Raw genomic sequence first — 26,814 nt, forward strand, 5'->3', positions numbered from 1 at the left:
CCAGGCAGTGCAACACGTCTCCAGGGCCCAGCGCCAAAGTGCACGAGAGTCAAAGTGAAGGAGGTCACACCCCCTGCGTTTTTTTTTTACAGCATTAGTTTCTACCAGGTAAGTTTAAAGGTCCATTGAAATTTAAAAGTCCATGACAGGCCAGGGAGAAGGTACGTCTCTAAGGCAAGTGGATTGGATTTGGGGCAGACGTGGGGGAAAAGTCGGAGACCCAGGTGGTTAGGGGGGTTGGGGAGAGGAGAGGGTGTCGGGCCTTGGGGGAGGACCTCATGCCTCTGTGGGGGTTAAGGTTGGGGGGGGAGAAGACCCTTGGCTGGTCAGGGAGAGGGGTGTGGGGAGACCTCTCAGGGTCAAGGGAGTCCCGTGGGGATCAGTCTGGGTCTTTACAAGTTACCCAGGATTTAGAAGTGGTTTTAATTCCAACTTTTTCTGGGTAACTATTAGTGTAACCCAGTTGGAACCATCTGAAGTTTGTGATTTAAATTGCACTTTTGGATGGTTATCCATGTAAGGCAATTGCCCAGGGGAAGTTTGCACTTCTGGGCAATTGTCGTGTGAACCTTGCCTGTGAACTTCCAAAGGGATTTCTTCAGCGCATCTTTGGGGTACCCCACACAATCCGACGCTGGGGAGCTTGGAAGTTACAGCCCAATAATGTTTCAGGGCATGACCTTTCATCAGAACTTATTTATGAGATTTGATTAAAATCTCGTGAAGCACAAATTAAACAGATGCAACAAATCAGTAATCGGGCAGACTGTTCCATATCAAACCTCTTCATTTCTGACAGAGCTGGGAATAAAAACTAATGACACTAAGACTGTTCAACATTTAACTGGGCATTAATTTTATTGTATTTTGCAGGATAACTTGTAGGCTAAAATGAATTCATAAATTATAGGATTCTTACTCAAAATAAAGTAACTTACCTTATTGTCAGTTCAAATATCTCTGTAAGTTTGTCATGGAGCAGGTTTGACTGCAAGAAGAGGTAAATCAGTTTATATTTTGCCACAAGTCTCAACACAGCTTTTTAAAAATGCATTCTTTAATGGGGTGTGGATGTCGTTGGTAAGGCCAGCATTTGTTGCCATCCCCAATGCCCTAGGATTGAGTGACTTGCTAGGCTTCAGAGGGCAGTTAAGAGTCAACCACATTGCTGTGGGTTTGGGGTCACATGTCGGCCAGGCCAGGTAACGGAAGCAGATTTGTTTCCCTAAAGGACAATAGTGAACCAGATGGATTTTTACGACAATCTATAATAGTTTCATGGCACCATGACTGAGACTAGTTTTCAATCCCAGGTGTTATTAATTGAATTTAAGTTCCAACAACTGCTATGGTGGGATTCTAAACCATGCCCCCAGAACCTGAGCCTCTGGATTACTAGCCCAGTGACATTACCACTATGCCTCCCCATCACCTGTTTTAGTCTGGTATAGAAAGAACATAATTTTTTCAACCAGTCCAGCTTTTTAGTTGAGCCCTAACCCTGAGGTTTTACAAGATAATTTTCTTTTAAGAAAGTTAACTGCCTGGAATATGAAATATGTTGAGTAGTCCAGCAGTAGACAACCATAGTGCTTATTCAGGAATTATATCACTACAGACAATCACTTAAAAATACACATACTGCTGGGGGGGGGCGCGTGGGTGGCCAAACTGCAGCTTGTGAACCACGTGCGGCTTTTGTGCAGATAGGGGAGATTAATCTGGATCGTTCTGAAGAATTGGGCAGGGCCCTTGTTGGGCATGCTGAGCTACCACATCCACCGGCCTAACTCTAACTTGACTGTTCCAGTCTGATTTCTGTGATTTGGTGATGCAAAGGCCATGCTCCAAGCAGCTGCTGTTCTCACATGCAGCCTGCGGAGTGTTTTTCTGCACTGGATTGTCTGTCTGGTGCCACCTTAGCTGCAGGAATTGATGCTGCCAGGCTGGGGGGTCGAGGGGCGAGCAGGGCTGCAGGGGCGGCTAAGAGTGCGGCTGAGGATTGGGGCCTCCTGGGGTTTGGGCGTAGGCAGCCACTTCTCTTCATTCCAGCTCTCCTAAACCTGGGCAAATCCAGGTATGGGGAGGGTGGAATAGGAGTGTTGGGAGGGTGGGGGCACAGGTGGAATGAATGAATGTGGATGAACGGGGAGGGATGCGTGAGTGAGTGCGTGGGATGGAAGGATGAGTGAATGGGATGGATGGGAGGGAATGAGTGCATATGGGCTGAGAGGGGAGGGAGGGCATGTAAGTGTGTGCGATAGTAATAAAAATGCATCTGTGAAGGTTGTTTGTGTGTTGCAGCTCTCAAATGTCTGGAGATTATCATATGAAACTCCAAGGTTCAAAGGGTTTGGTCACCCCTGACATATACAATGATCCTTTGGGCTTATATAATAGTTAAATTTAATTGGGATATTTCAGGTCTGATGTTATATGTCCATCAATGCCCATTATAAAAAATTTCCCACATTATCTTGCACTTATTACTAGTTTAACAACTATCATCTTGGAAAAAGAAAACATCAATCTCAGCACCCCTTCGCCAACCCTGATAAGAAGGAAAAACGTAAAAATGTTTTGAATTGCAGAAAAGCTAGCATTTGTTTTTTTGCCATAAACAGGGCAAAGATGAGTAAAGATGATAAGACTGCTGTTAAACACTAACGTGAACTGATGCAAGTTACAGATTTACTTCTATTACCATTAAGCGCAACAGTTACGTTGCAAGAGATGTTTGGCCTCACCTTGGATTCACATTGAGCTGCAATTTCCTCAAATGGTGCTTTCTGAAACTTTTCAATTACTTGACGCCGCTTTTCTCTTTCTTGTTCTTCAAGATTTTGGCTATCTGTTTTAGAGACATCAAAAAGAGTGGGAACCCCTGTTCACTAAAATGTCAAAGCATCTTACTAAACCCATAAATTACAAAGTTTAGCAAATTCATACCATGCACATTGTATTATAAAGTTGCTACTTTCTCGCTCTAATTTGGTTAAGGCAGGCTGGTAGTGGGTCATGTTCTGCGAATTGAGACAACGTCCCAGAACTCAATCAACATACTGACATGTATTAAAATTGCCTAAGTATCCACTGTTGCAAATCGTATTCATTCCAGTGGTAGATGGAAGCTGGAAAGTAATTTATCATACGTTAACCTAAAATACAATCCCTGTGTATTCCAGACTGCCTGAAATCCAAGAGACTGTTTTTTTTAATTCATTCATGGGATGTGGGCATCGCTGTCTAGGCCAGCATTCATCGCCCATCTCTAATTGTCCTCGAGGTAGCGGCGGTGAGCTGTTTCTTGAACTGCTGTAGTCCACGTGGTGTAGGTGCACCCACACTGCTGTTTGGGAGGGAGTCCAGGATTTTGACCCAGCGACAGTGAAGGAATGGCGATATATTTCCAAGTCAGGATGGTGAGTAACTTGGAAGGGAACTTCCAGGTGATGATGTTCCATGTGTCTGCTGCCCTTGCCTTTCTAGGTGGTAGCTGTTGTGGGTTTGGAAGGTGCTGTCTAAGGAGCCTTGGTGAGTTCCTGCAGTGCATCTTGTAGATGGTCTACATTGTTGCCACTGTGTGTAGGGAGGGAGTGAATGTTTGTGGATTGGGTGCTAATCAAGCAGCCTTTGTCCTGGATGATGTCAAGCTTCTTGAGTATTGTTTGAGCTGCACTCATCCAGACAAGTGGAGAGTATTCCATCACAATCCTGGCCTATAGATGGTGGACAGGGTTTGGGGAGTCAGGTGGTGAGTTATTCGCCACAGGATTCCTAGCCTCTGATCTCCTCTTGCAGCCACAGTATTTATATGGCTAGTCTAGTTCAGCTTCTGGTCAATAGTAACCCCCAGGGCCAGAATCTTCGGGTAGTCGTGCGGGGGTGGGCCCCGCTCACTGACGCGCAAAATACCGCATGGTAACATCGGGCATGCGTCCCGATGTCACCGCGTGTCATTCCGATTTTCAGTTCGGCGGACACACACCGGAGTTGGCTGTGCGCTCGCCGAACTGTCAAAGGCCTATTAAGGCCATTTAAAAACTAAGTAAAACACTTAACGGAACTGCCCATCCAATTTTAAGTTTGGCGGGCAGGCGAAGAGCCCAGACAGCCTTCGCATTTATCATGAAACCTCATCCACAGGTGGGATGAGGTTTCATGAAGTGTTTATAAATTTAGTAAAAATTTTCATTAAAGTTCATTAACATGTCCCAGCTCATGTGACACTGTCACATGAGGGGCCATGTCTTGAAAATTTTTTGTTTTTATTAAAATTTTTGACCAAATTAATCTCCCTGAGGCAGCTCTGTGCCTCAGGGAAATTTCTGTGCTCTTTTGCAAGCATCCACGCGAAAGAGTGCAGGCCCCGACCCAGCCTACTCCCCCTGCCCACACAGGGAGCGCTCAGCGCTTCTGGGTGCGCGTCACACTAGGTAGGCCTTAATTGGCCCGCCCACATAAAATGGCGGCGCGCAGCCGATTGCGGGGAGAAAGTTCTCCCTCAGGACGTTGACAGTGGGGGATTCAGTGATGGTAATGCCAATGAATGTCAAGGGGTGATGGTTAGATTCTCTCTTGTTGGAGATGGGTCATTGCCTAGCACTTGTGTGACGTGAATGTTACTTGCCACCCCAAGCCTGCATATTGTCCAGGTCTGGCTGCATTTAGACATGGACTGCTTCAGTATCTGAGTTGTGAATGGTGCTGAACATTGTGCAATTATCAGCGAACATCCCCACTTCTGACCTTATGATGGAAGGAAGGTCATTGATGAAGCAGCTGAAAATGGTTGGGCCTAGGACACTACTCTGAGGAACTCCTGCAGTGATGTCCTGGAGCTGAGATGACCACCATCTTTCTTTGTGTTAAGTATGACTCAAACCAGCAGAGAGCTTTCGCCCCGATTCCCATTGACTCCAGTTTTGCTAGGGCTCCTTGATGCCACACTCGGCCAAATACTGCCTTGATGTCAAGGGCAGTCACTCTCATCTCACTGTTCAGCTCTTTTGTCCATGTTTGAACCAAGGTTGTAATGAGGTCAGGAACTGAGTGGCCCTGGCGGAACCCAAACTGGGCATCAGTGAGCAGGTTATTGCTAAGCAAGTGCCGCTGGATAACGCTGTTGATGACCCCTTCCATCACTTTACTGATGATCGAGAGTAGACTGATGGGGCAATAATTGGCTGGGTTGGATTTGTCCTGCTTTTTATGTACAGGACATACCTGGGCAATTTTCTATGCTGCTGGGTAAACACCAGTGTTGTAGCTGTACTGGAATAGCTTGGCTAGGGGCATAGCAAGTTCTGGAGCACAAGTCTTCAGTACTATTGCCGGAATATTGTCAGGGCCCATAGCCTGTGCATATGGAGCATGAGACTGTAAGTCTCGTGCTGGTCTGAGTTTCAGAGGTGTTGCTGTGTGCATGAAGAACTAACATTTGAAATGAATGTATGCCTAATTTTAAAGTAAATTATTTGTTCTTGTGTTCTGGATTGACATGGGAGAGATGATGGTTTGTGCAGTAGCATACACTGGCATTGGGCAGTTATGATTATGGAACTATGGCACCAATGTTACACTATCATTCTAGGCATAAGGCTATATATTCAGTCATTCTAATAAACACGGATATAAAATTCATGGTTACTTGTCCAGCACTGCCAAGCAGCTTTCTACCTTACTAAACTAAACTTTTGAAATTTAAGTAAAGCACAAAGAAATACAATTGTACACATCTGTCACACTCAGAATGAAAAACATCAGTCTGCTATTCATACACTTATAAATACATTGAGTGCCAACATTTCTACTACTACCTTACTAATGTTGGGCAAAACTATAAAAGTTAGAAGATATATATCATCACTGTCGTCTTGCTCCCTCCCTATCTCTGCAATCTCCTCCAGCCCTTTAGCCCTCAGATCTCCACATTCACCTAATTCTCGTTTCTTGAACATGCCCGATTTTACTGTCTCCACCACTGGTGGCTGTGCTTCCAGCTGCCTAGACCCTAAGTTCCGGAATGCTCTCCCTAACCCTCTCTATTGCCTGTTATGATTCTCCTTTGCCCCAACTTTGACCAAACTTTTGGCCATCTTAATATCACTTTACGTTACATTGTGTTAAATTTTGCTTTATAATGCTTCTGTGAAGTACTTGTAGATGTTTTATTATGCTAAAGGCATTTTTAAGAATAGTTTCGTTTATGGGAAATGTGCACTACTGACATTGTCAGCCATTATTCCCCACCCCCGATTGCCTTTGCTAAATAAATAAAAGTTGTATTTGTTAAACTTGAAATCTGAGGAGAAATTTGCTCTAATCTTGGGAGGCAGAATTACTGAGATTATGAGGGATTCGCAGTTTTGAAATTTCTGCTTTGAGAGGAAGGGGCAAGTGGAGTTTCAATATCAGTGGCAATCATAATAGAGTCCATTTAGATTTTGGGCAGCTCACTAGGTGAATGTCTCACAAAGCATCCTGCACCATTACAGATAGAGGAACTGACAGGTGAACTACTTCCAGAGTAATTTTGCTTTTTAGCGGGAAACCCAAATATTGTGGACAACAGCAATTTCTTATGAAAAATATGATTTGAATGCTCAGTTCCCCATAGGAAAAACAAGATATAAAGAGATTTTACTGGCTCTTACAAAAATTAGAGACGCAACTTTTAAAATTAACTTGGATAATTCAGTGCTAGAAGTGTACCCTTTCAGATCTCAAGTGTAAGTCTAACCAAATGCAGCTTTTAATTCCATATTCTAAAGAGTTAAGGAATCTAGACTGTTGGGAAATGAGAAAGCAGAAACATTAACACCTTTGATGCAGGTCAGCAGCAAACTACTTAGTAACAGTGATTCATGAAAATGGGAACTATTTCTGAATCATTACAATATGTGGATCAAAGGATAGTAAATAATTAAGTGCAAGGCCTTTCTACAAACTGATTTTGCTAACAGCATAGATAAATTAAATATTGCATGGTATTTGTTTGATAAAATATTGTGCAAACTGGTGTTAATTTAATGAGATAAAAAGCACCATAAAGCTCAAGAAACATTAGGTCCTATTTTAACTCTAAGTGAATGAGTTTTGAGCAAGCTAAAATCAGGCCCATTCCCTCTTCTGGAGAATGAGGAATCAAATTCAACTGTGCAGTTCAAAACCAGTATTTTTACGGCATGTATTCACCTACCACTATATTGCATTGTGTCTTGCTACTGTTTAAAGAGTACAGTTTTACTTCTTTGAATCCAACTTATTACTCATACCTATGGCTTTCTTCAGTGTTTCAAAGGTGATTTCTTCAACCATCTTCGTCTGTGGAAGTTAAAATGAGCATTGAAGTTAATGGACTGTACATATATAATTAAAAATGTATTTTATTGACTGGTTTTTCCATATTGTGCACAAAATTGTGGATTAGTGGATGCAGGTTTAAACCCCTTTGCTGCAGAACTACCCAGTTCAACCATGTGGAGAGAGGGGGCAGAATGGAGGGAGGCCAGTCGAGCAAGTTAGTCACATGACCCTCTAGCAGCGATCTCAAGAGGATCCTGGGCTTAAGCTAAGGAAATTGCATGGCCCACAAAGAGGAAGGGAGAAAAGGAATGGGTGAAAAAAGCTGAAGGTAACATAAATCTGACCCACCCAAGAAGAGCAGAATCCCATCAGATGGATATTTCGGTAATTAAACAATACTGGATAAACATTAACTACAGTGGGACCCATATTTCAAAGTGGCTAATTTTGCAGTGCACTTTAAAGACTGGTGTAGGAACAACTACACAAAACAAATATGCTTAAAACTGCAAGAGTTTCAAAATAAATTAAACCTCATTCAGAATTAGGATGTTGCATCAAATTCAGCATCAGTTTTTTGCATGTCTACAATACATGAGCTGATTCTTTCATAAAAGATGTAATTACATATATTAGATTCCCTTTTCCAATAGTAAAAATCCCTTATAAAATACAGTTCCAACATAAATTAACTGAATGGTTCCTACAGATACAGGCTACATGATGGGGTGCACTGAATTTACTCAAAGTATTGATATTATATGGAAGACAGGAGATTTTCTCACAAAGTAGCACAACTGGCAGAAGGCCATAGAGAATCTTACTATCTACTGTAACTGTAAAAGTAAAAGGCTTTGTTACCTTATCCTGTTGTACACTGACACCAAGGAGGTCAACCTGGATAGACACAGTGTCAACAATACTCTTTCTTCTGGATATTCTGTCTTCATCTAAAATAAGTAACAATCAACAAAGGAAATAAAAGTTAACTTTTTTGTAAGAAGCAATCAAGTATTTATAAACATCAGTCAAAATATACAGATATATTGGAGGAATGATCTTTTAAGATTAAAATATAAAACAATGATTGTTCCCTGAAAAAGGTAAAATGCCCAACTTTACCACTGTTCCAGTTCCAGCTCATATGGAGGCGAACACGCGAGTGTCCCAGATTATAAAATGGTTAGGAGCAACTTCTGTTAAGATGTGTTATCCATAGTTACTTCATTTAGGTTTAATCCAATATAACAAAAAGTTTCAACAGTCCAAATACTATAAAACCCTCTACTGGGTAATCCTACAAAGCATATCAATGCCTCAATCATTAGAACACAACACAGCATGGCATTAATTATTTCAAGCAAAGTAGGTCTCACTGATTTTTTTGAGCAGTGAGAAGGCAAAAAGAAAACTGGTTAAAAACTATGAACACCAAATATAAAAGAAAAATGCACACACTATCACTACCACAAACTGGGCTTGGTTAGGCCAGACAAAAGCAATGCATTTCAAATCACATAACCAAATTTAACTTTAAAGATTAGCATTTTCAAATAATAATTAAATGCACTAATGCTTTGGTTCTTGCTAGTCTCCTTGTCCACCCCCCAAACTAGCCAGCAAAAATGGGAAATTATCCCAGTGAAGAGAACTTTTAGGAGTCCCATTCATTGATGTTTGAAATATCCAATAATTTATAGATCAATACTAATTACACAAAAATACTCACAGGTACATCAGTGAATAAAACTGAAAATGCTGGACAGGAAAGGTCAGTTAGACAAAGTCACCTCTTGTGAGCAGCTGCTTAACCTATTGGATATTGGTGCTCAAAATTTAGCCTGAAGGAATAAGTCTCTACAGCTAGTTTAAATCTGTTTTTATACCAGTAGGTAACACTGGTGTTAACATCAATATTGAAAAACCATTTTCTCAAAACCTGCTTGCAGTGGCGTCACAGAAAGAAAACTATTTTGACTGTGCGTGTATGTGGGCAGGGGTTAGAGATGGAGATACAGAAGTGAATGTAAGAAACTGTAATACATATGAAACTAATTTTCTGAACCATCTTGTTAACTTGTGGTCGAGACTTGGGAAAGCTATGCAACATGGGGGCATCGACAGATTCGATGAGATGCGAAGTGCTGTTTCCTGCAGTCAGTTCGACAGAAACTTGACCAAATTCATCGTCAGCATGCTTTGCAAGGCCAAAAGATTTTTAAAGTAAAATGACACTGCTAAATGCTGCAAGCTGCCTTTTCACAGATGAGGGAAAGCAAGACTTCAAAGCTGTGTTAAGTCATTATGCTTGCAGCAATGCAAAGTTAATTAGTATGTAGAACCTGGTATGGATCAGGGAACACTTGGACTAGATAACATTTCTGAACAGCTCTGAGCATAAGAAACTGGTAACCGGCAAATACGAGGATGCTCTGAAAGTTAGTTTACTAATTGCAGACGAGGTGTTTTGAGAGAGTTGTGGCCAACACCCTGGGACGAGATGAGGGAAGATACTGTAAAAGCTTGGTTGATCCAAGACCTTACAGGATATGTGTAAGCTCTAGAAACACGTGGAGGACAGATAACATTAAAGCAGGTTTTATCACCATGCAGAGCTCAACTCTCATTGGATAATTTATATTAAGACTTTTACAGTGAGGTCCTGTCAGTGTAACATCCCATTGCCTAGTGAAAAATGATATATAAAAAAAGTGGTTGTTAAAGGAAACTAATTGCTGCAGGTGGAGGGAACTGGAGAGACTACAATGCGCATGAGGTGACCCTTAGGATTATTGTACGCATAACTTCTTGTGCCGCGCTTTAAACATTTTTTTGTAGCTAAGTAGTCCATAGTAGAGCACTGTATTGCATGATTTGGATATCTTGATGACCTCATACATTTTAATACTTAACTCATATTTAAGGGTGTTCCATTATTCTCATAATTATTGGGCTTGAGCAATACTGAATTGGCTCAAGTCTTTAGGTGGAGGGTGAGCGGGGGGGGAGAACAAGAACACTCTCTTGCCAACACAAGATGGCCATGCAAGATGGCCAACAATACCCATCTGCGCATGCACAGTAAAGCAATCATTTAATCGGCAGGAGACACAGTGTCAGCAAAAACCTGTCAGAGTGTGGCTGCCACGCAACCTAACCAGATAGCATAGAGGGGTTGGACACCTGGACATGATTGACATCCATGTCCATCAATAGTAAGATTTAGGTCAGGCCGAGGGGGTGGGGTGATGTGTGTAAACCAATCAGGGGCACGGGTGTGAGACTGAATGAATCATGTGTGGTTGTAGCAGTTCGGCGCCAAGTGAATGAGGCCAACTTTGTTCCCAACCGAGGCCCAGAGTGAGATCGTGAGCGGGTTAAACTACTGAATTGGTGCCCAGGACAACAGTCCACTTTATCCTTCGGTGGCCTCCGCCAGTTTGGGGAGCTGTGGGGCAAACATTGTTGGGTACAATGAGAGGTTTTTTTAAACTAGCTAGGAGATTGGGTCTTGCTTGGTGTTTTCTCACAGCATCTGTATTTGCTTAAAATATCTTTCAAAATGCATGAGAAAGTGTCTTTAATAACTCTTGGTAAACATCTCTGCCTCTGGCCACTGACAAATCTCTGGTCTCATGCAATGAAGTCACGGAGTAAAATGGTACAACTGCACATGCACGGTGTTGGCTGCAAACGCAGTCGACAAGATAACCAAAGCAAAGTATTTAAGGCTCGCATAAGATCAAACATGTTTTAGCACAAAACTTCAAAGTAAGTGCTATTTAGGCTCACCCCACTGGTATAATGACTCCACCCCCATGCCAATCAAAGAGAATTAAGAGAACTGCATGCATTTGATATTATAAGTTTGCTTAGCTGGTGTTTAGCACATCTCACTCAACAGGAATAGTTTGATTGAAAATGAAATTTATTTAGTGCACCTCTAACTTAGTCCTGTGGACATCCAGCCGTTTCTGGCCCAAACTGATGCCTATGCCAAAAATGATATACTTGTTCACGTAATATGTGATGCAGGAGTTACTCACATTTGTCATTAATTTAAAAAGTATGTGGTTTAAGTTGGTTAATCACACAAAATAGTATAGTACAAACCACCAATATTTGTGATTCTACTTGATTTTTAAAAAATAGTTATATATGCTAGATCTCTTCATCATAACTTTTGGTGATTAATAATTAAGGCACATGGTAGGATCTCTGTCCACTGTCATCTGCAATGTAAGCTTAGCAGCATTGCAGATAGAGTATTAGGATGTACTGCTAAGGCTACCCAATATTAAAAGTAAACATTGAACCATTAGTACAAATCTTTGTTAAGGCTGCATCTAGAATATACGATGTTGGCTTTTAGTCCCTTTTACATGGTGGGAAATATGAAAACCCTGGAAAAGATGCAGAGGAGAGCCACTCTAGGTTAACCCAATTAAAGAAATGGGTCTTGGCAAAGTGTTGTGGGGAGGGATTTGACTGAGGTATTTAAAATAGAGACACGACTGCATTCGTTGGATATATTATTTGAATTAGATAAATTAGGGAGAACCCTGGGATACGGAAGCGTAGAATTAGGGTAGACAACTTTTTCTTTATGCAAAAGAACCTTGGCCTCTGGAACAAGTTGTGAACTCATAAAGCGAACATGGCTTTACAGCAGACCCCCAAAAATAAACTGAATAAGTTCCTGGCTGAGCCTGAAAAGCTAAATGGATGTTGGGTGATGTGCCTAATGGTCACCGTGGCCTTCTGGAACTTTTTGATCATCTCTGGGGTTTGTAGAGGGATTTCCCAGAGTTGTCTTCATTCCTTGAATTGGCATTTAAAAAAAAATGTTGCTTCTCCCAGGAAATTATTTATGATTAGAAGTGTACCATCACAAATGTTGCAATGTTCTTTTAAAATTTCCTGAATTAGAATATTCTGGGTCCTAATTATGAGCACTTTTACCCTGTATCCATGCCACATCAGAATATGCATGCTAAAGTGAAAGTTCTATACTCTTATTGAAAATTGATGCCAATGGTATCTTCCAATTGCTCAATATACTTCATAAATACCATAGCAATGCAATATAACCTTTGGAATTGAAAGACATATCTGTTACATTGGAACAAGCTATATGTTTTTTTGCACATGGGTCAACTGTCCTTGATCCTGTCAGAGTGTTCTCCAGACAACTTTATTCAACTGGCAAAGAAAACCATCATGAATTTGTCAATGACAGTTACAAACCTCCTTCATTTTCACTCAACAGCAACTTACATTTAAATGATAAAAACTCTTGTGGTTTCTCCCTGCCTTCCATACCAAATGTGAATTATGTGAAGTGCTGGATTTGTGGTGTAACCTTTTTAAAATTTTACTACTTTGATATGATTTTAAGCATATGTACAGTAAAACTTATATTTGCATGTGAAATTTAAAATCAAAGCAGTTATTTCACAAAGGGGGTCAAAACAGTAGTTAAGAGAATTTGGAAGGGGGAGGCACCTCACCTGTTTCATAGCACAATCTTGGATATTGCACTAACAAATCTTGGACACTGCACAAATGAATTGCATTGATTTTAGTGTGAAAAACCCACAACCAAAGTGCAGGTAGGTTACAAAGGTACTATACAGTATTGCAACTTCAATGGCATAGTATTTTATGAGTAACTTTTGATAATGTTTTGTCAATTTGTCTTGAAAAAATTAGATTAAAAAAACAATTATTGTCCATATCACAAAAATATTTTCATATTCCAAGCCCGTTTGTTCTCTTATAAATAACTGCACACAGGTAGAGGCAATACAGTCCATATTCAAACCTGGGATATCATCAAAAGCCCACATACAGCTATCAGTGTCTTCTGAAATCATTATTTTGTGATGAAAACCTGTTATTCAAAGTGAAACAGATTTTCAACATTCGTTTCAGCAACTGAATGTTTAGGATTTGTTAAAGTTGAATAAATCCAATAACCAGAGTTTAAAGAAAATGATACGAATAATACAAAATGTACCTTGTAGGGTGTAGTATAGAACCTTGAATAGGCAAAATGATTTATTGCTCAGACCCACTCAAAAAAACAAATGTAATTGCCTCAGATGTTTTTTTAAAAAAGCGCAAAATCGAGAGAATTGGCTGCCAAACCGCATTACATGCAGTGTGTGCGCAACTTATGCAGGCTAAGGCATTGCTCCAAATTAATTGACCCAAAAAATTAACAAATTCTCAATGTTGTCTTTTGATTATAACACCTAAATGGCATGCTCAGTATTCACAAAATGTGCCATTTTGCATTACTGATATACTGTATAAGAGTTCTTCATCTTGCACCTATTTGCATTATTTGCAGGACAAAAGTATGTCATATAGTGAACACATATCTTTCATACATAAAAAAGTTGTAAAACACTTAGTCCCAAATGACAAGGCTTAAGAAAAGATCCCAATTAAACCAATGCTGTCTTCTCATAGTGTCATATTATGAGAAAATGTGTACAAAAAAGGATTACATTACACAAAGGAGAAAAACAGATGGATTAAAAAAATTGATTTAACAAATATTCCAAAAATATTTTAAATATTGACAAAAATAAAAAATGAACCTGCTCGAAATCTTAAAAACCAAACAGATTGTCAACTGGGAAAAAAAAAGTCTACAAGGTTGAATTTATTTTGCAAAAAAATTCAAACAATAGGAAATATAATAGATATTGGGTAACGAAATTTTCAGATGTTTAATAAAGTGCTACAGAAGAGACTTATGCAAATTAAGGCAGATATCTTAAGGGATTATATGTGCATGGATAGAAAACAGAGCAGGAACAGTTGCTTTGTGGATTGGTAGAATGTGGCCTGTCCAACTTGGTCTTTTTCCATTTTTGTAAATGATTTGGGCATAAACACAAGAGTAATGATCTTGAGGTTACCACTATAAAATTAGAGAATTTTTCAAATTGAGTAAACATTTGAGATTGCAGGAGAGTAGATCAAATAATAGGGGGCTGATGTAATTCATGCAAAGATGTAGGAAGCTGCGCATTTTTGGAAAAGGAACAATGAAAGGAAGCAGATCTTAAACGGTAAGACACTTAACAGAAAGCAAGAACAGTTATTTAGTGGTGTAAACACATAGATCTTTAATAAGATAGGAGTGCAGGTAGAAAAGGTCATAAAAAAGGCAAATGAGATTGAGTTTTGTGCATAGGGACGATGATAAACTTGTATAAAAGGTTAGTTAGGCCAGAATATGAGTATCATGTATAGTTATGGGAATCTCATTATAGGAAGAATAACAGTGAAGAATCACAAGAATGATATCAGGAAAGTGAAGTAATCAATATGAGAAAAGGTTCAAAATTAATTTAGGCTTTTTTTCTACCGAATCAGAAAAGGTTATGGGTGATGTGGGGGGGGCCTAAAAATTAAGGTTAAATTTTAAGAGGATTAATAATGAAAGATTGTTTCTAATGGTCAGCAAAAGTTAAAAAAAATGGGACAGAGACTTGAGATCCGTGCTGGAATGAAGGTAAAATTTAGAAAAATTGTTTTTCCTCCATACATGGGTTGTTAGAACTTGGAACACTTTCCCACATGTGGCTAGTGAGGCTGACACTATTATGAAACTGAATTGGATAGTTATTTCAAAAGGCATATTAAAGGATACAGTAAAAGGGTAAGGAAATTGAATTAAAGCAGTTGAAAAGTTAGCACAATAAACTGAACAGTCTCTTTCAGTGCTAAAATTCCTATGATTCCATGAAATTGGAACACAAGCAACAGCTTTGCAAGCCCAAGTTTTCTATTGCTGTAAACTCAAATTTAATCACAATGTTTGTGCAAGCTCTCCTGCCTAGGATATTAGTGAATACCAGTTTTCTGCCACAAGGACAACAGGGAAACATTTCAACATTTTGAATCAATTAAGTTGAAATTTCACTAAATGTGCCTTATTATAAACCATAACAACCACCATTTGCAAGAATACTTCTAATAAAAAATCTAAAACGATTGTAGAAAGAGGAAAAACTTTTACCTTTTTATTATTGGCAATTTCACAGTTTAGCACATTATACGTTTATTGTAAAATGTAATCCATGTCAATACTTTATAACACTAAAGTTGTCAAGCTGACATGTACAGTCTTACCCAGAGTAGTTACTTTTGGTGCTAAGCACAGAAGAGTTTATTTCTTTTCAGGCAGCACTTGGTCCTGTTCACATACCGCAAAGAGTGAGCTACCCTTCTACTTAATTATAAACATAGAGGACCTACATACAAAAAACTTGATTTAAAAAAAACATTCTAGGGACCCCCAGATTTTCCCTTTGAAAATTCAGCAAAAATGCCATTATATATTGGTACAATCATCACCTGTTGAATCTTGGAGAAACACTGTCAATATAATATATTTTTACTGATCACATATCCTAGAATGTCATATTTTATCTTTGAGGCTTCATAAAAAATACATGATCAGCTAAAGACCTTTTTCCACAGTCTATTTTCACCTTCAAATTTCAAAAGAACTTTTTAAGGCCATTATGTAAAATTAAATATGCAAAACCGATTGTGCTCACCTATTTGCTTTAGCTTCTAAACAAGCACTAGCAGCTTTTGGGGCTTGTTTTTTTTTTAACCTAAGTTTATTAACTACTGCAAAGGCAGCAATCAAATGAACTAATGTTTATTGCACTGGTGCATCCATGTCTTTTTACATGATGCAGCTCTTACTAAGCCAACGTTTACCTCTTGATTTCCGCCTGCACTTAGGCCTGGGTTTTCCTGAAGTAAAAAGCTGGTTGTGGTCTAGATACAAGAGACAAATTAGAGAAGTGGCCATAAATTAAAAAAATACAAAGGAACAGTGAAAAGAAAAGACACCTTTGGATTATTCTACATGAGAAAAGATACTTGGTTTGGTCATATTCATGCAATGTGGTTAATCAATAATGAATAGTAATTTTTGGAATTTAGAATCACCAGAACAATGGAACTACTGCCTGTAAGCAACCAATCCCAACCCACCAGTGATGACAACTACAAATAAGAAGCTGTTAGCTATACTAGTCCTTGCACAAAAGATGGTTTCAAAAATATGTCATTTTAAACAGTAAAAGGGTGGTAAGAGGACGAGTGGGGCTGATTAGGGACCAAAAAGGGGATTTACGCATGGAAGCAGGGGACATAGCTGAGTGTATTAAACAAATTATGTGCATCTGTATTTACCAGAAGACTGATGTTACCCAGGACATGGTGAAAGAGGGGGTAACTCGGCACTACACGGGTTTAATATTGATAAGGAGGTGGTATTAAATAGGTTGCCTGTACTTAAAGTTCAGAAGGCACCAAGGGGTTAAAACTCCAAGAAGTATGACTAATGGGAAACAAAGCAGGTCAGCGTGTGGAGGGGGTGGATTCAACTTCATGGAAAATTATGAAAAAACTGAAAAGAAAGGCGAGCCCAGGAGAGGCTATTAAAGTCTCCAGAACACAAAATAGGACAGAGTGTTTGGAAAGGGCTAGGAATCTACCTTCAAGCACATCAGATAAAGGGACGACAATGAGAAAGGGGACGGAAAATACAGGACTGAAGGTGTTGTATCTGAATGCAAGAACTATACGAAATAAGGTAAATGAGCTTGTGGCGCAGATTGAAATTGGCAGGTATGATGTGGTGGGCATCACGGAGACATGGCTGCAAGGGGATCAGGACTGGGAGCTAAATATCCAAGGATATACATCCTATCGAAAAGATAGGCAGGTTGGCAGAGGGGGTGGGGTTGCTTTGTTAGTAAGAAATGAAATTAAATCGATAGCAATAAATGACGTAGGGTCAGATGATGTAGAATCTGTTTGGGTAGAGTTGAGGAACCGCAAAGGTAAAAAAACCACAATGGGAGTTATGTACAGGCCTCCGAACAGTAGTTAGGATGTGGGGCACAAGATACACCAGGAGATAGAAAAGGCGTGTAAGAAAGGCAAGGTTACAGTGATCATGGGGGATTTCAATATGCAGGTAGAGTGGGAAAATCAGGTTGGTAGTGGATCCCAAGAAAAGGAATTTGTGGAACGTCTACGAGATGGCTTTTTGGAGCAGCTTGTGGTGGAGCCCACTAGGGAACAGGCAATTCTAGATTTAGTGATGTGTAATGAGGCAGATGTGATAAGGGAGCTTAAGGTGAAGGAACTCTTAGGAGGAAGTGACCATAATATGATAGAATTTACTCTGCAATTTGAGAGGAAAAAGCTGGAATCAGATGTAACGGTATTACAGTTGAATAAAGGCAACTACAGAGGCATGAGGGAGGAGCTGGCCAGAATTGACTGGGAGATGAGCCTAGCAGGAAAGACAGTGGAACAACAATGGCAGGAGTTTCTGGGAGTAATTTGGGAGACACAGCAAAAATTCATCCCGAGGAAGAAGAAGCATACTAAAGGGAGGACGAAGCAACCATGGCTGACAAGGGAAGTCAGCGACAGCATAAAAGCTAAAGAGAAAGCATACAATGCGGCAAAGAGCAGTGGGAAACCAGGGGATTGGGAAGCCTACAAAGACCAACAGAGGACAACTAAAAAAGAAATAAGGAGGGAGAAGATTAAATATGAGGGTAAACTAGCCAGTAATATAAAAGAAGATTGCAAGAGTTGTTTTAGATATATAAAGGGTAAGAGAGAGGCAAAAGTGGACATTGGGCCGCTGGAAAATGACACTGGAGAAGTAGTAGTGGGGAACAAAGAAATGGCGGAGGAACTGAATAGGTACTTTGCGTCAGTCTTCACGGTGGAAGACACAAGTAACATCCCCAAAGTTCAAGAGAGTCGGGGGTCAGAGGTGAGTATGGTGGCCATTACCAAGGAGAAGGTGCTAGGAAAACTGAAAGGTCTGAAGGTGGATAAATCACCTGGACCAGATGGATTACACCCCAGAGTTCCAAAGGAGATAGCTGAAGAGATAGTGGAGGCGTTAGTGGTGATCTTTCAGGAATCACTGGAGTCAGCGAGGGTCCCAGAGGACTGGAAAATCGCTAATGTAACCCCCCTGTTTAAGAAGGGAGTGAGGCAAAAGACGGGAAATTACAGGCCGATTAGCCTGACCTCGGTCACTGGTAAGATTTTAGAGTCCATTATTAAGGTTGAGATTTCAGAATACTTGGAAGTGCATGGTAAAATAGGGCAAAGTCAGCATGGTTTCATCAAGGGGAGGTCATGCCTGACAAATCTGTTAGAGTTCTTTGAGGAGGTAACGAGTAGGTTAGACAAAGGAGAGCCAATGGATGTTATCTACTTGAACTTCCAGAAGGCCTTTGACAAGGTGCCGCACAGGAGGCTGCTCAGTAAGATAAGAGCCTTTGGTGTTAAGAGGCAAGGTACTAGCATGGTTAGAAGATTGGCTGTCTGGCAGGAGGCAGAGAGTGGGGATAAGGGGGTCCTTCTCAGGATGGCGGCCGGTGACTAGTGGAGTTCTGCAGGGGTCAGTGTTGGGACCACAACTTTTCACTTTATACATTAATGATCTAGATGAAGGAACTGAGGGCATCCTGGCTAAGTTTGCAGATGATACAAAGATAGGTGGAGGAACAGGTAGTATTGAGGAGGCGGGGAGGCTGCAGAAGGATTTGGACAGGTTAGGAGAATGGGCAAAGAAGTGGCAGATGGAATACAATGTGGGGAAGTGTGAGGTCATGCACTTTGGTAGGAAGAATAGAGGTATAGACTATTTTCTAAATGGGGAGAGAATTCAGAAATCTGCAATGCAAAGGGACTTAGGAGTCCTAGTCCAGGATTCTCTTAAGGTTAACTTGCAAGTTGAGTCGGTAGTTAGGAAGGCAAATGCAATATTAGCATTTATTTCGAGAGGACTAGAATATAAAAGCAGGAATGTGTTGCTGAGGCTTTATAAGGCTCTTGTCAGACCACATTTAGAATATTGTGAGTAATTTTGGGCCCCGTATCTCAGGAAGAATGTGCTGGCCCTGGAGAGGGTCCAGAGGAGGTTAACGAGAACGATCCTAGGAATGAAAGGCTTAACATATGAGGAACGTTTGAGGACTCTGGGTCTATACTCGATGGAGTTTAGAAGGAGGAGGGGGATCTGATTGAAACTTACAGACTACTGAAAGGCCTGGATAGAGTGGATGTGGGGAAGATGTTTTCATTAGTAGGAGAGACTAGGACCTGATGGCACAGCCTCAGAGTAAAGGGAAGACCTTTTAGAACAGAGATGAGGAGAAACTTCTTTAGCCAGAGAGTGGTGAATCTATGGAATTCATTGCCACAGAAGGCTGTGGAGGCCAGGTCATTGAGTGCATTTAAGACCGAGATAGATAGGTTCTTGATTGGTAAGGGGTTCAAAGGTTACAGGGAGAAGGCGGGAGAATGGGGTTGAGAAACTTATCAGCCATGATTGAATGGCGGAGCAGACTCGATGGGCCGAATGGCCTAATTTCTGCTCCTATGTCTTATGGTCTTAAGACCGGATGAGGTGTATCCCAAGGGTATGGAGGAAAGTGAGAGTGGATGCTGCAGAGATACTGGCCATAATTTTCCAGTCTTCCTCAGTCTCAGGGGAGCTGCCAAAGAACTGGAAAATTGCAAATGTTACACCTCTTTTCAAACAGGTGTAAAGATAAGTCCAGCAACAATTGGCCAGTTTAACTTCAGTGGTGGGGAAGCTTCTAGAAAGAATAATTCAGGACAAAATTAATAGTCACATGGACAAATGCAGGTTAATTAAGGAAAGCCAGCTGGATTTGTGAAGTGCAAATCATGTTTAACTAACTTGTTAAAGTTTTTTTGGAGAGGTAACAGTGAAAGTTGATTAGAGTAATGCTATTGATATAGTGTACATGGACTTCCAAAAGGCATTTGATACAGTGCTGAACAAAGTGAGCCAAATTATATCTCATGTAATAAAGTGGATAGTAGCAACATGGATATGAAATTGGCTGAGTGACAGAAAACAGAATAGTTAAAGGATGTTGTTTTGGACTGGAGGAAGGTCTTTACTGAGTTCCCTGGTGCTTGGAATTGGGACCCTTGCTTTTCCTAATATATATTAATGACCGAGACCTTGATGTACAGGGTACAATTTCAAAGTTTGCAGATGATACAAAACTTAGAAGTATTATGAACTGGGAAGGGGAGGAGTGTAGCTCCAACAACACTCAAGAAGCTCGAAGCCATCCAGGACAAAGCAGCTGCTTGATTGGCACCCCATCCACAAACTTTCACTTCCTCCACCACCAATGTACAGTGGCAGCAGTGTGTACCATCTCCAAGATGCACTGCAGCAACTCAACAAAGCTCCTTAGACAGCATCTTCCAAACCCACTGCCTCTAGCATCTAGAAGGACAAGGGCAGCAGACACATGTGATCCCCACCACCTGGAAGTTCCCCTCCAAGCCACTCACCATCCTGGCTTGGAAATATATTGCCATTCCTTCACTGTTGCTGGGTCAAAATCCTGGAACTCCCTCCCTAACAGCAGTGTGGGTGTACCTACACTACATGGAATGCAACAGTTCAAGAAGGCAGCTCACCACCATCTTCTCAAGAACAACTAGGAATGGGCAATAAATGCTGGCCTAGCTAGTGATGTCCACATCCCATAATGAATAAAATGGATAGTGTAGAACTTCAAAGGGACATAGACACATTGGTGGAATGGGTGGACAAGTGGCAAATGAAATTCAATGCAGAGAAGTGTGAAGTGATTCATTTTGGTAGGATGAACACAGAGTCAATATAAAATAAAGGGCACAATTCTAAAGGGACCTGGGTGTATAAACCTTTGAAAGTGGCAAGTCAAATTGAGAAAGCAGTTAATTAAGCATACAGTGCCCCTATTAATAATGTCTAGGATAGAGTACAAAAGCAGGGAGATAAAACACTGGTTCAGCCTCAACTGGAGTAGTGTGTCCAGTTCTGGGTACCACACTTTAGGAAAGATGTGAAGGCATTACAGAGAGTGGGGAAAAGATTCACAAGAATAATGACAAGAAGTCATGAGGTAGGTACGTAAATAAATTGGAGAAGTTGTAACTGTTTTCCTAGAAGAGGGGGTTGAGAGGAGATTTGATAGAGGTATTCAAAATCATGAGGGGTCTGGACAGGGTAGATAGGGAAAAACTGCTCCCATTTGTGGAAGGATCGAGAACAAGAGGTTGCAGATTTAAGGTAATTGGCAAAGAAGCAATGGAGAAATGAGGAGAAACCTTTTCACGCATTGAGTGATTAAGATCTATAATACGCTGCCTGAGAGGAGATAGGTTCAATCGAGGCATTCCTCATCGAGGAATTGGATTACTATCTGAAAAGAAATAATGTGCAGGGCTATGGGGAGAAGGCAGGGGAATGGGACTAGGTGATTTGCTCATTTGGAGAACTGGCACAGCCACGATGGACCAAATGGCCTCTTCTGTAACAGTTCTGTGATTTTACATGCTGACAATTGAGGATGTCTTATACGCAACAACACAAAATGAGTTAAATGCTCACCTGCTTATTCAAAATATCTGAATGTCAATTTTCTTTCCTCCCTTTATTGCCTTAACTAGGTTTCAGTACGCGAAAGAACGTGTGTTATTTCTGCACTGGACACTCAACGTTCTAAGCCATTTTTCTGGTTTCTAAGGATATCGAGTGGTAGGGCCCTTGCTTCTACTAATGAATCATATTAGAGTTGGTGTATGATTACACAAATTTTGATGGCAGGTTACTGAGGTTAGTTTTTACACTGCTAAATGACATCTGCCACTGACCTAGGTGGAAATTTCTGCCAGTGCAGATGATCACAACCATTCTAGGGAACACTGACTGAAGTCAGAACAGCTACACCATTGAGAAGAAAGTAAGGAATAGGAGTGGGGAAGAGAAAGGAAGAAAGAATGGGAAGGAGAAACAGAGAGAGCAAGCTTTGCCAAGCTGAAGGACATCCCAAAGTGCTTCACAGCCAGTGAAGTACATTTGAAGCATGTCATGAAAGTGTGCTACAGCTTCTCCAACTATCTATGGGCATATTGAACTTTTTAAGGAAGACCTGTGTTTTTTAAAAGAAACAAGTAAAGATACTGATCAAAAGATGGCTGATACTGTAAAGGGACCATTTTCTGGAAAATTCCTATATGGATTATACTGACGGGACTTTCCTGGGAGGACATGAAATTTCACACCTGAAGAGGTGTCAAGGACAGCTTCAAACAGACACTTGAAAGAAAGGTATGGAAAATGCAAAAGGCTGGACTAATCTCCTGGGTTTGTGAGGACAATGGAGACTATTTCATATATCTCATCAGATATCCAAACACGCCCATCTCCTCTCGATTTATCTCTCAGAAGGTGTACAAGGTTCTGAAATGAATGCAAGACATGACTATTTCTCCTCCGGGAATACAGGAAAATGAGGTAAAAACTGCTGGATGACCAGTCAGAAAAAGAACAACAAAGAAGCAAGAAGGATCTCTCTCTCTCTGGAGAGAAGTGTATTTTAGCAGAGACAGGCAGCAAAGAGAAAGACAGGGCAGCCCCTTCAGTTAACCCTGCAGACAGAACCAGGTCATCTGCCAAAGTCAGCTCTATCAGAATCACCCAACTTAACGGCTACAACATACCACTATCTACACTTCATGGACAAACCAAGGACTGATATGTGTATTATTTTTACACTTTGGGCAGAATCGTCTGTGCCTGCTGGCTTCGGGCGTGTTCGGTGGCATGAGCGGACAGTATGGTGAGAAGGCCAAAAATCGGATTCACGACATCGTGAAATCAGTTTGTGATCGTCCGCTCAGCCCATCAATGGTGGGCCGCATTTCCTGCCATTGGACATTGAGAACCTCATTGTAATACATCAGCACATCAGGCTAGCCCGCCGGACTCATCCTACCGCCGGATGGCCTGCCCAATGACACCAACGTGTTTCACAACAGCATATGTGTGCACTTGGGGGGCTGCACTTTGAGGGGAACTCGGAGGTGAGTGCACAGTAACGTTGCGCAGCGCTTGTTGGGCTTCAAGGTTGAGGCGCGGGGTGGGGGTGGCTGCCCTGTGGTTGAAGGTAGCGCACAAGAACATGAGGGGTGGGTGGACTGGGTGAGGGAAGCGGCCACTCATTAGGGACACCTTGTATACACCATTCCACTGCAGCTGAGACAATTTAGGTGCAGCCATATTAATATGATTGGAGTCAGGCCTCTAGCTTATCTGCCCACTCAAGCAACACAAGAGGCAACAAGTTGCCACCAAGTGCTCCAGAGCTTTCCACCCTTTGGGCACAGACTGCAAACTAATGAGCATTTTAGTGGACTGCAGAACAGTTGGATGACTGGGCACGTTGTACAATCTCCTTGCTAAAGCTGGCCGAGGAGCAGTAACAGGTGGAGGTGCTCACAGCCTCTTGCAACGTCATCATCCTGGTTCGGACAAGTCTCCCCCATGGTTCAAGCTAATAATGCAGCTTTGCAGCACGGTTTAGAAGAATGCCTACGCCTGAGCTGAGAGCACAGCATGCAGTCCAATGGGCAAAGCTGCTGCCAATTGGTCAGGTGGAGAGGGGCAGAGGAAGGTGGGGTTTCAGGCAGCCATGCAGAGCACTAATCTCTGGCCATCTAAGTGGTGGCTAGCACTCTCTGAGATGCGTTAAGGGGCCTTCAAACTTAACCAAGAGAGGTTCTTAGTACACCCATGCTAACTCACGCATCTCTCTCTTTCATCCTGCAGGATAAATCATCAGGATCATGGAGCCTAGTGGCGAACACAGAGCGAAGATGACTGGGAAGAGAGCGACTGAGGTGCCTGGCGGCACAGAGGGAGGAGCAGCACCCTCTGGAAGAAGGGGCGGTTGGGGCTCTCGCACGCGCCACCAAAAAGCCACAGTGAGCCATTGCTGGTCAGTGCCTAGCTAGACCCAGGATCTATAGACGCTGCCTGTCATTCCTGCAGAGCACCAAGAACCAGTGTCACCGAAGACTGCGCATGTCTAGTAAACAGGTCGGTGACTTCTGCCAGCTCCTGCAGGATTTGGTGCTACGTGAACTTGAGGGCATCCACTGTCAGTGCCGTGAAAGTGACTGCGGTGCTCAATTTTTACGCCAATGGCTCCTTCCAGGGCTCCACAAGTGACTTCTGTGGGATATCGCAAGCCTCTGCCCACAAATGCATCCATGAGGTCATAGATGACATGTTTGTGAGGGCATATAACTCTGTGCAATTCGCCTGGGACCAGGTGAGCCAGAATGCAAGAGCGATTCGATTTGCCCAGATCTCAGGTTTCCCCACAGTTGCAGGGTACCATCGACTGCACTCACATGGCGCTCAGATCTCCGTCACAAGATGTGGTCAATTATGTAAACTGCAAGGGCTTCCATTTGCTGAATGTGTAGCCTCAAACCTGCATATCCTGCAGGTCTGTGCACAGTTTTCCAGGGAGTGTGCACGACTCCTACATTCTTAGTCAATCACAGATCCCTGACGTCTTCCAGGGTCCACAGAAGCTGCAGGGATGGCTCCTCGGCTACATGGGAGACCCGCAGAGGACGTGGCTGATGACACCCCTGCGGTGCCCTCAGGCTGCAGCAGAACGAAGGTATAATGAGGATCATGCTGCAATTTGCAACTTAGTACAGCAAATCATCGAGATGCTGAAAATGAGGTTCTGGTGCACAAGCCCTGCGATATACTCCACAGTGTGTCACGCATTGTCGTCACCTGCTGCATCCTTTACAACCTGGAGCTGCAACAGGGAGGGAAGCTGGCTGAGATGTAGAAGCTGGAGGTCTCCTCCAATGAGGACAAAATCGATGGTGATAAGGGTGAGGAGGTCCTTGAAGGCGATGGTGATGGCAATGAGGCCCTCGCGCTGGCCAGACAAGGTAGGCACGCTCAGCAGGCCCTCATAGCTGTTAGATTTGTGGAGGATGACGACGACATGCAATCAGGCGACACCATAAGATCCTCACATTGCACCTGTGAACGTTTGCCTCCAGTCTGGGTTACCCTCCATAATAATGCTCCTGTCATGGAGATGCAGCAAAAGGATGATGACGACATGCAGTGAGGACACTCCATAGATCTTCGCATAGCCTCTGAGAATGTCTGACTCCTGTCTGGCCAAAGGCAGCTCACTTGTGCTCTGTGATCAGGGTCATATCATAGAGATGCAGCCGTGAAACTTTAAAAGCATCTGATTCTTTGACCGCCTTCAGAACCTGAGCCCTTCAGGAGCACAGCATCAGTGGTCATAGATGCTGAAGAGATGGGGGCCAGGCCCACCTTAAAGGTGCTGAGAGAATGATGGAACTCTGACACCTGCCGACGACATTCTGGCAGCAATGGTGAGCACCATCGAGGTGCAGGCATCAGTAATGTGTCTACAGAGTGTGAGGCCGGACCATCATCATGGTCTAAAGGCTGCACGAAACACAGGGAAGAGGCCCTGGACTGAGACACCTACGTTTATCTTGTGCAGAAAAGTTACACGTCTGAGTGACACGAACACTGCTCATCAGAACAAGGAGCCACAGGTAGGGAGACGTTCTTAGGAGTTTATTAGCAAAGCTGAACATTATGTACAAGCGATTAACACCCATGCCCAGGTTGTGCAACACATCTTCTTAACCTTCCTAACCCTGCCGCTACATCTTGGTGCTCCCCAGATATCTATAGAGGAGGTGGAGGAAGCCTGCTGACTGCTGTGATGACTTTTACGGGCGGCCTCTGGAGGGCTCCGGCCTGCTTTCAGGGTCCTGCTGTGCAGCAGCAGCACCCTCCTCAGCCTGTGGAGCTGGAGCTGCTGAGGTCACAGGAAGAGGAGATTCAGATGGGCCGGAAACTTCTGGAGTCACCTGGGTGGATGGCCCCAAGGGCTATACCTTCTGATCCTTCTCCCTATACATGCTCAAGAGACCCTTGCTGACTCCTTGAGGAGAAGGGGTAGCTGAGGTGAGATCGGGCTGCCACGCACCGCTTTTGGAGGCCAACTATGGTGTAAGCGATGGTGTTCAGCCCACGCAGCAGTGCAGGAGTGATGCCCTGGACCAAGGTCACCATGGCGGCTGCTATCCTACCAGTGTTCACCTTGGTGCGTCAACGCTATCACCTCAGCCTGAAGGCGGACGGACTCCTCCATCGTGCCTTGCAGTCTGAGGAGTGCAGTGGACATCCCTTTCTGATGTGTCCGAGCTTGCCTTTGAGGCTCCAGCAATTGTGACATGACGGAGACCAGAGGCTTGTCAGCTGACTCAGGCTCAGCAAAGTTCTGGCCTCCGAGTGCCGGACACCTAGGAAGTCCCTGCCTCCGCCTGCTGTGAATCAGAAAGTGTGATATGCTCACCAGATTGTGATCCCGAGGCTACTCTAAAGCTAGGTCCCACCGGGGGTTGTCTCTCTGTGCTGGAGGAGGGTGTGAGTGAGCGCTGTGACAGGACTTCGGGGAGGTGCTTTCAGATTCCTCTTCAGAGGTTGCTTTGGGGCCTGATTGGAGGCCCTGGGTCGTGGACTCTGTT

General features: G+C 42.5%; 1 protein-coding gene across 4 annotated transcripts in view; it reads right to left on the bottom strand.

Annotated features, from left to right (window-relative positions):
• efr3a (EFR3 homolog A (S. cerevisiae)) overlaps positions 1–26,814 on the bottom strand; it is a 264,071-nt gene that overhangs the window by 12,084 nt on the left and 225,173 nt on the right. For all 4 annotated transcript variants that reach the window (XM_078540592.1, XM_078540593.1, XM_078540590.1 and 1 more), the window contains 4 exons: positions 8,170–8,258; positions 7,278–7,326; positions 2,748–2,851; positions 939–988 (listed from right to left, as the gene is read on the bottom strand). In XM_078540592.1, coding sequence (XP_078396718.1) covers positions 939–988; positions 2,748–2,851; positions 7,278–7,326; positions 8,170–8,258 — 292 coding nt within the window. The remainder of the gene's footprint in view (positions 1–938; positions 989–2,747; positions 2,852–7,277; positions 7,327–8,169; positions 8,259–26,814) is intronic.

This window comes from Cetorhinus maximus, chromosome 4 (genome assembly GCF_964194155.1).
Source record: "Cetorhinus maximus chromosome 4, sCetMax3.hap1.1, whole genome shotgun sequence".
Taxonomy (NCBI): domain Eukaryota; kingdom Metazoa; phylum Chordata; class Chondrichthyes; order Lamniformes; family Cetorhinidae; genus Cetorhinus; species Cetorhinus maximus.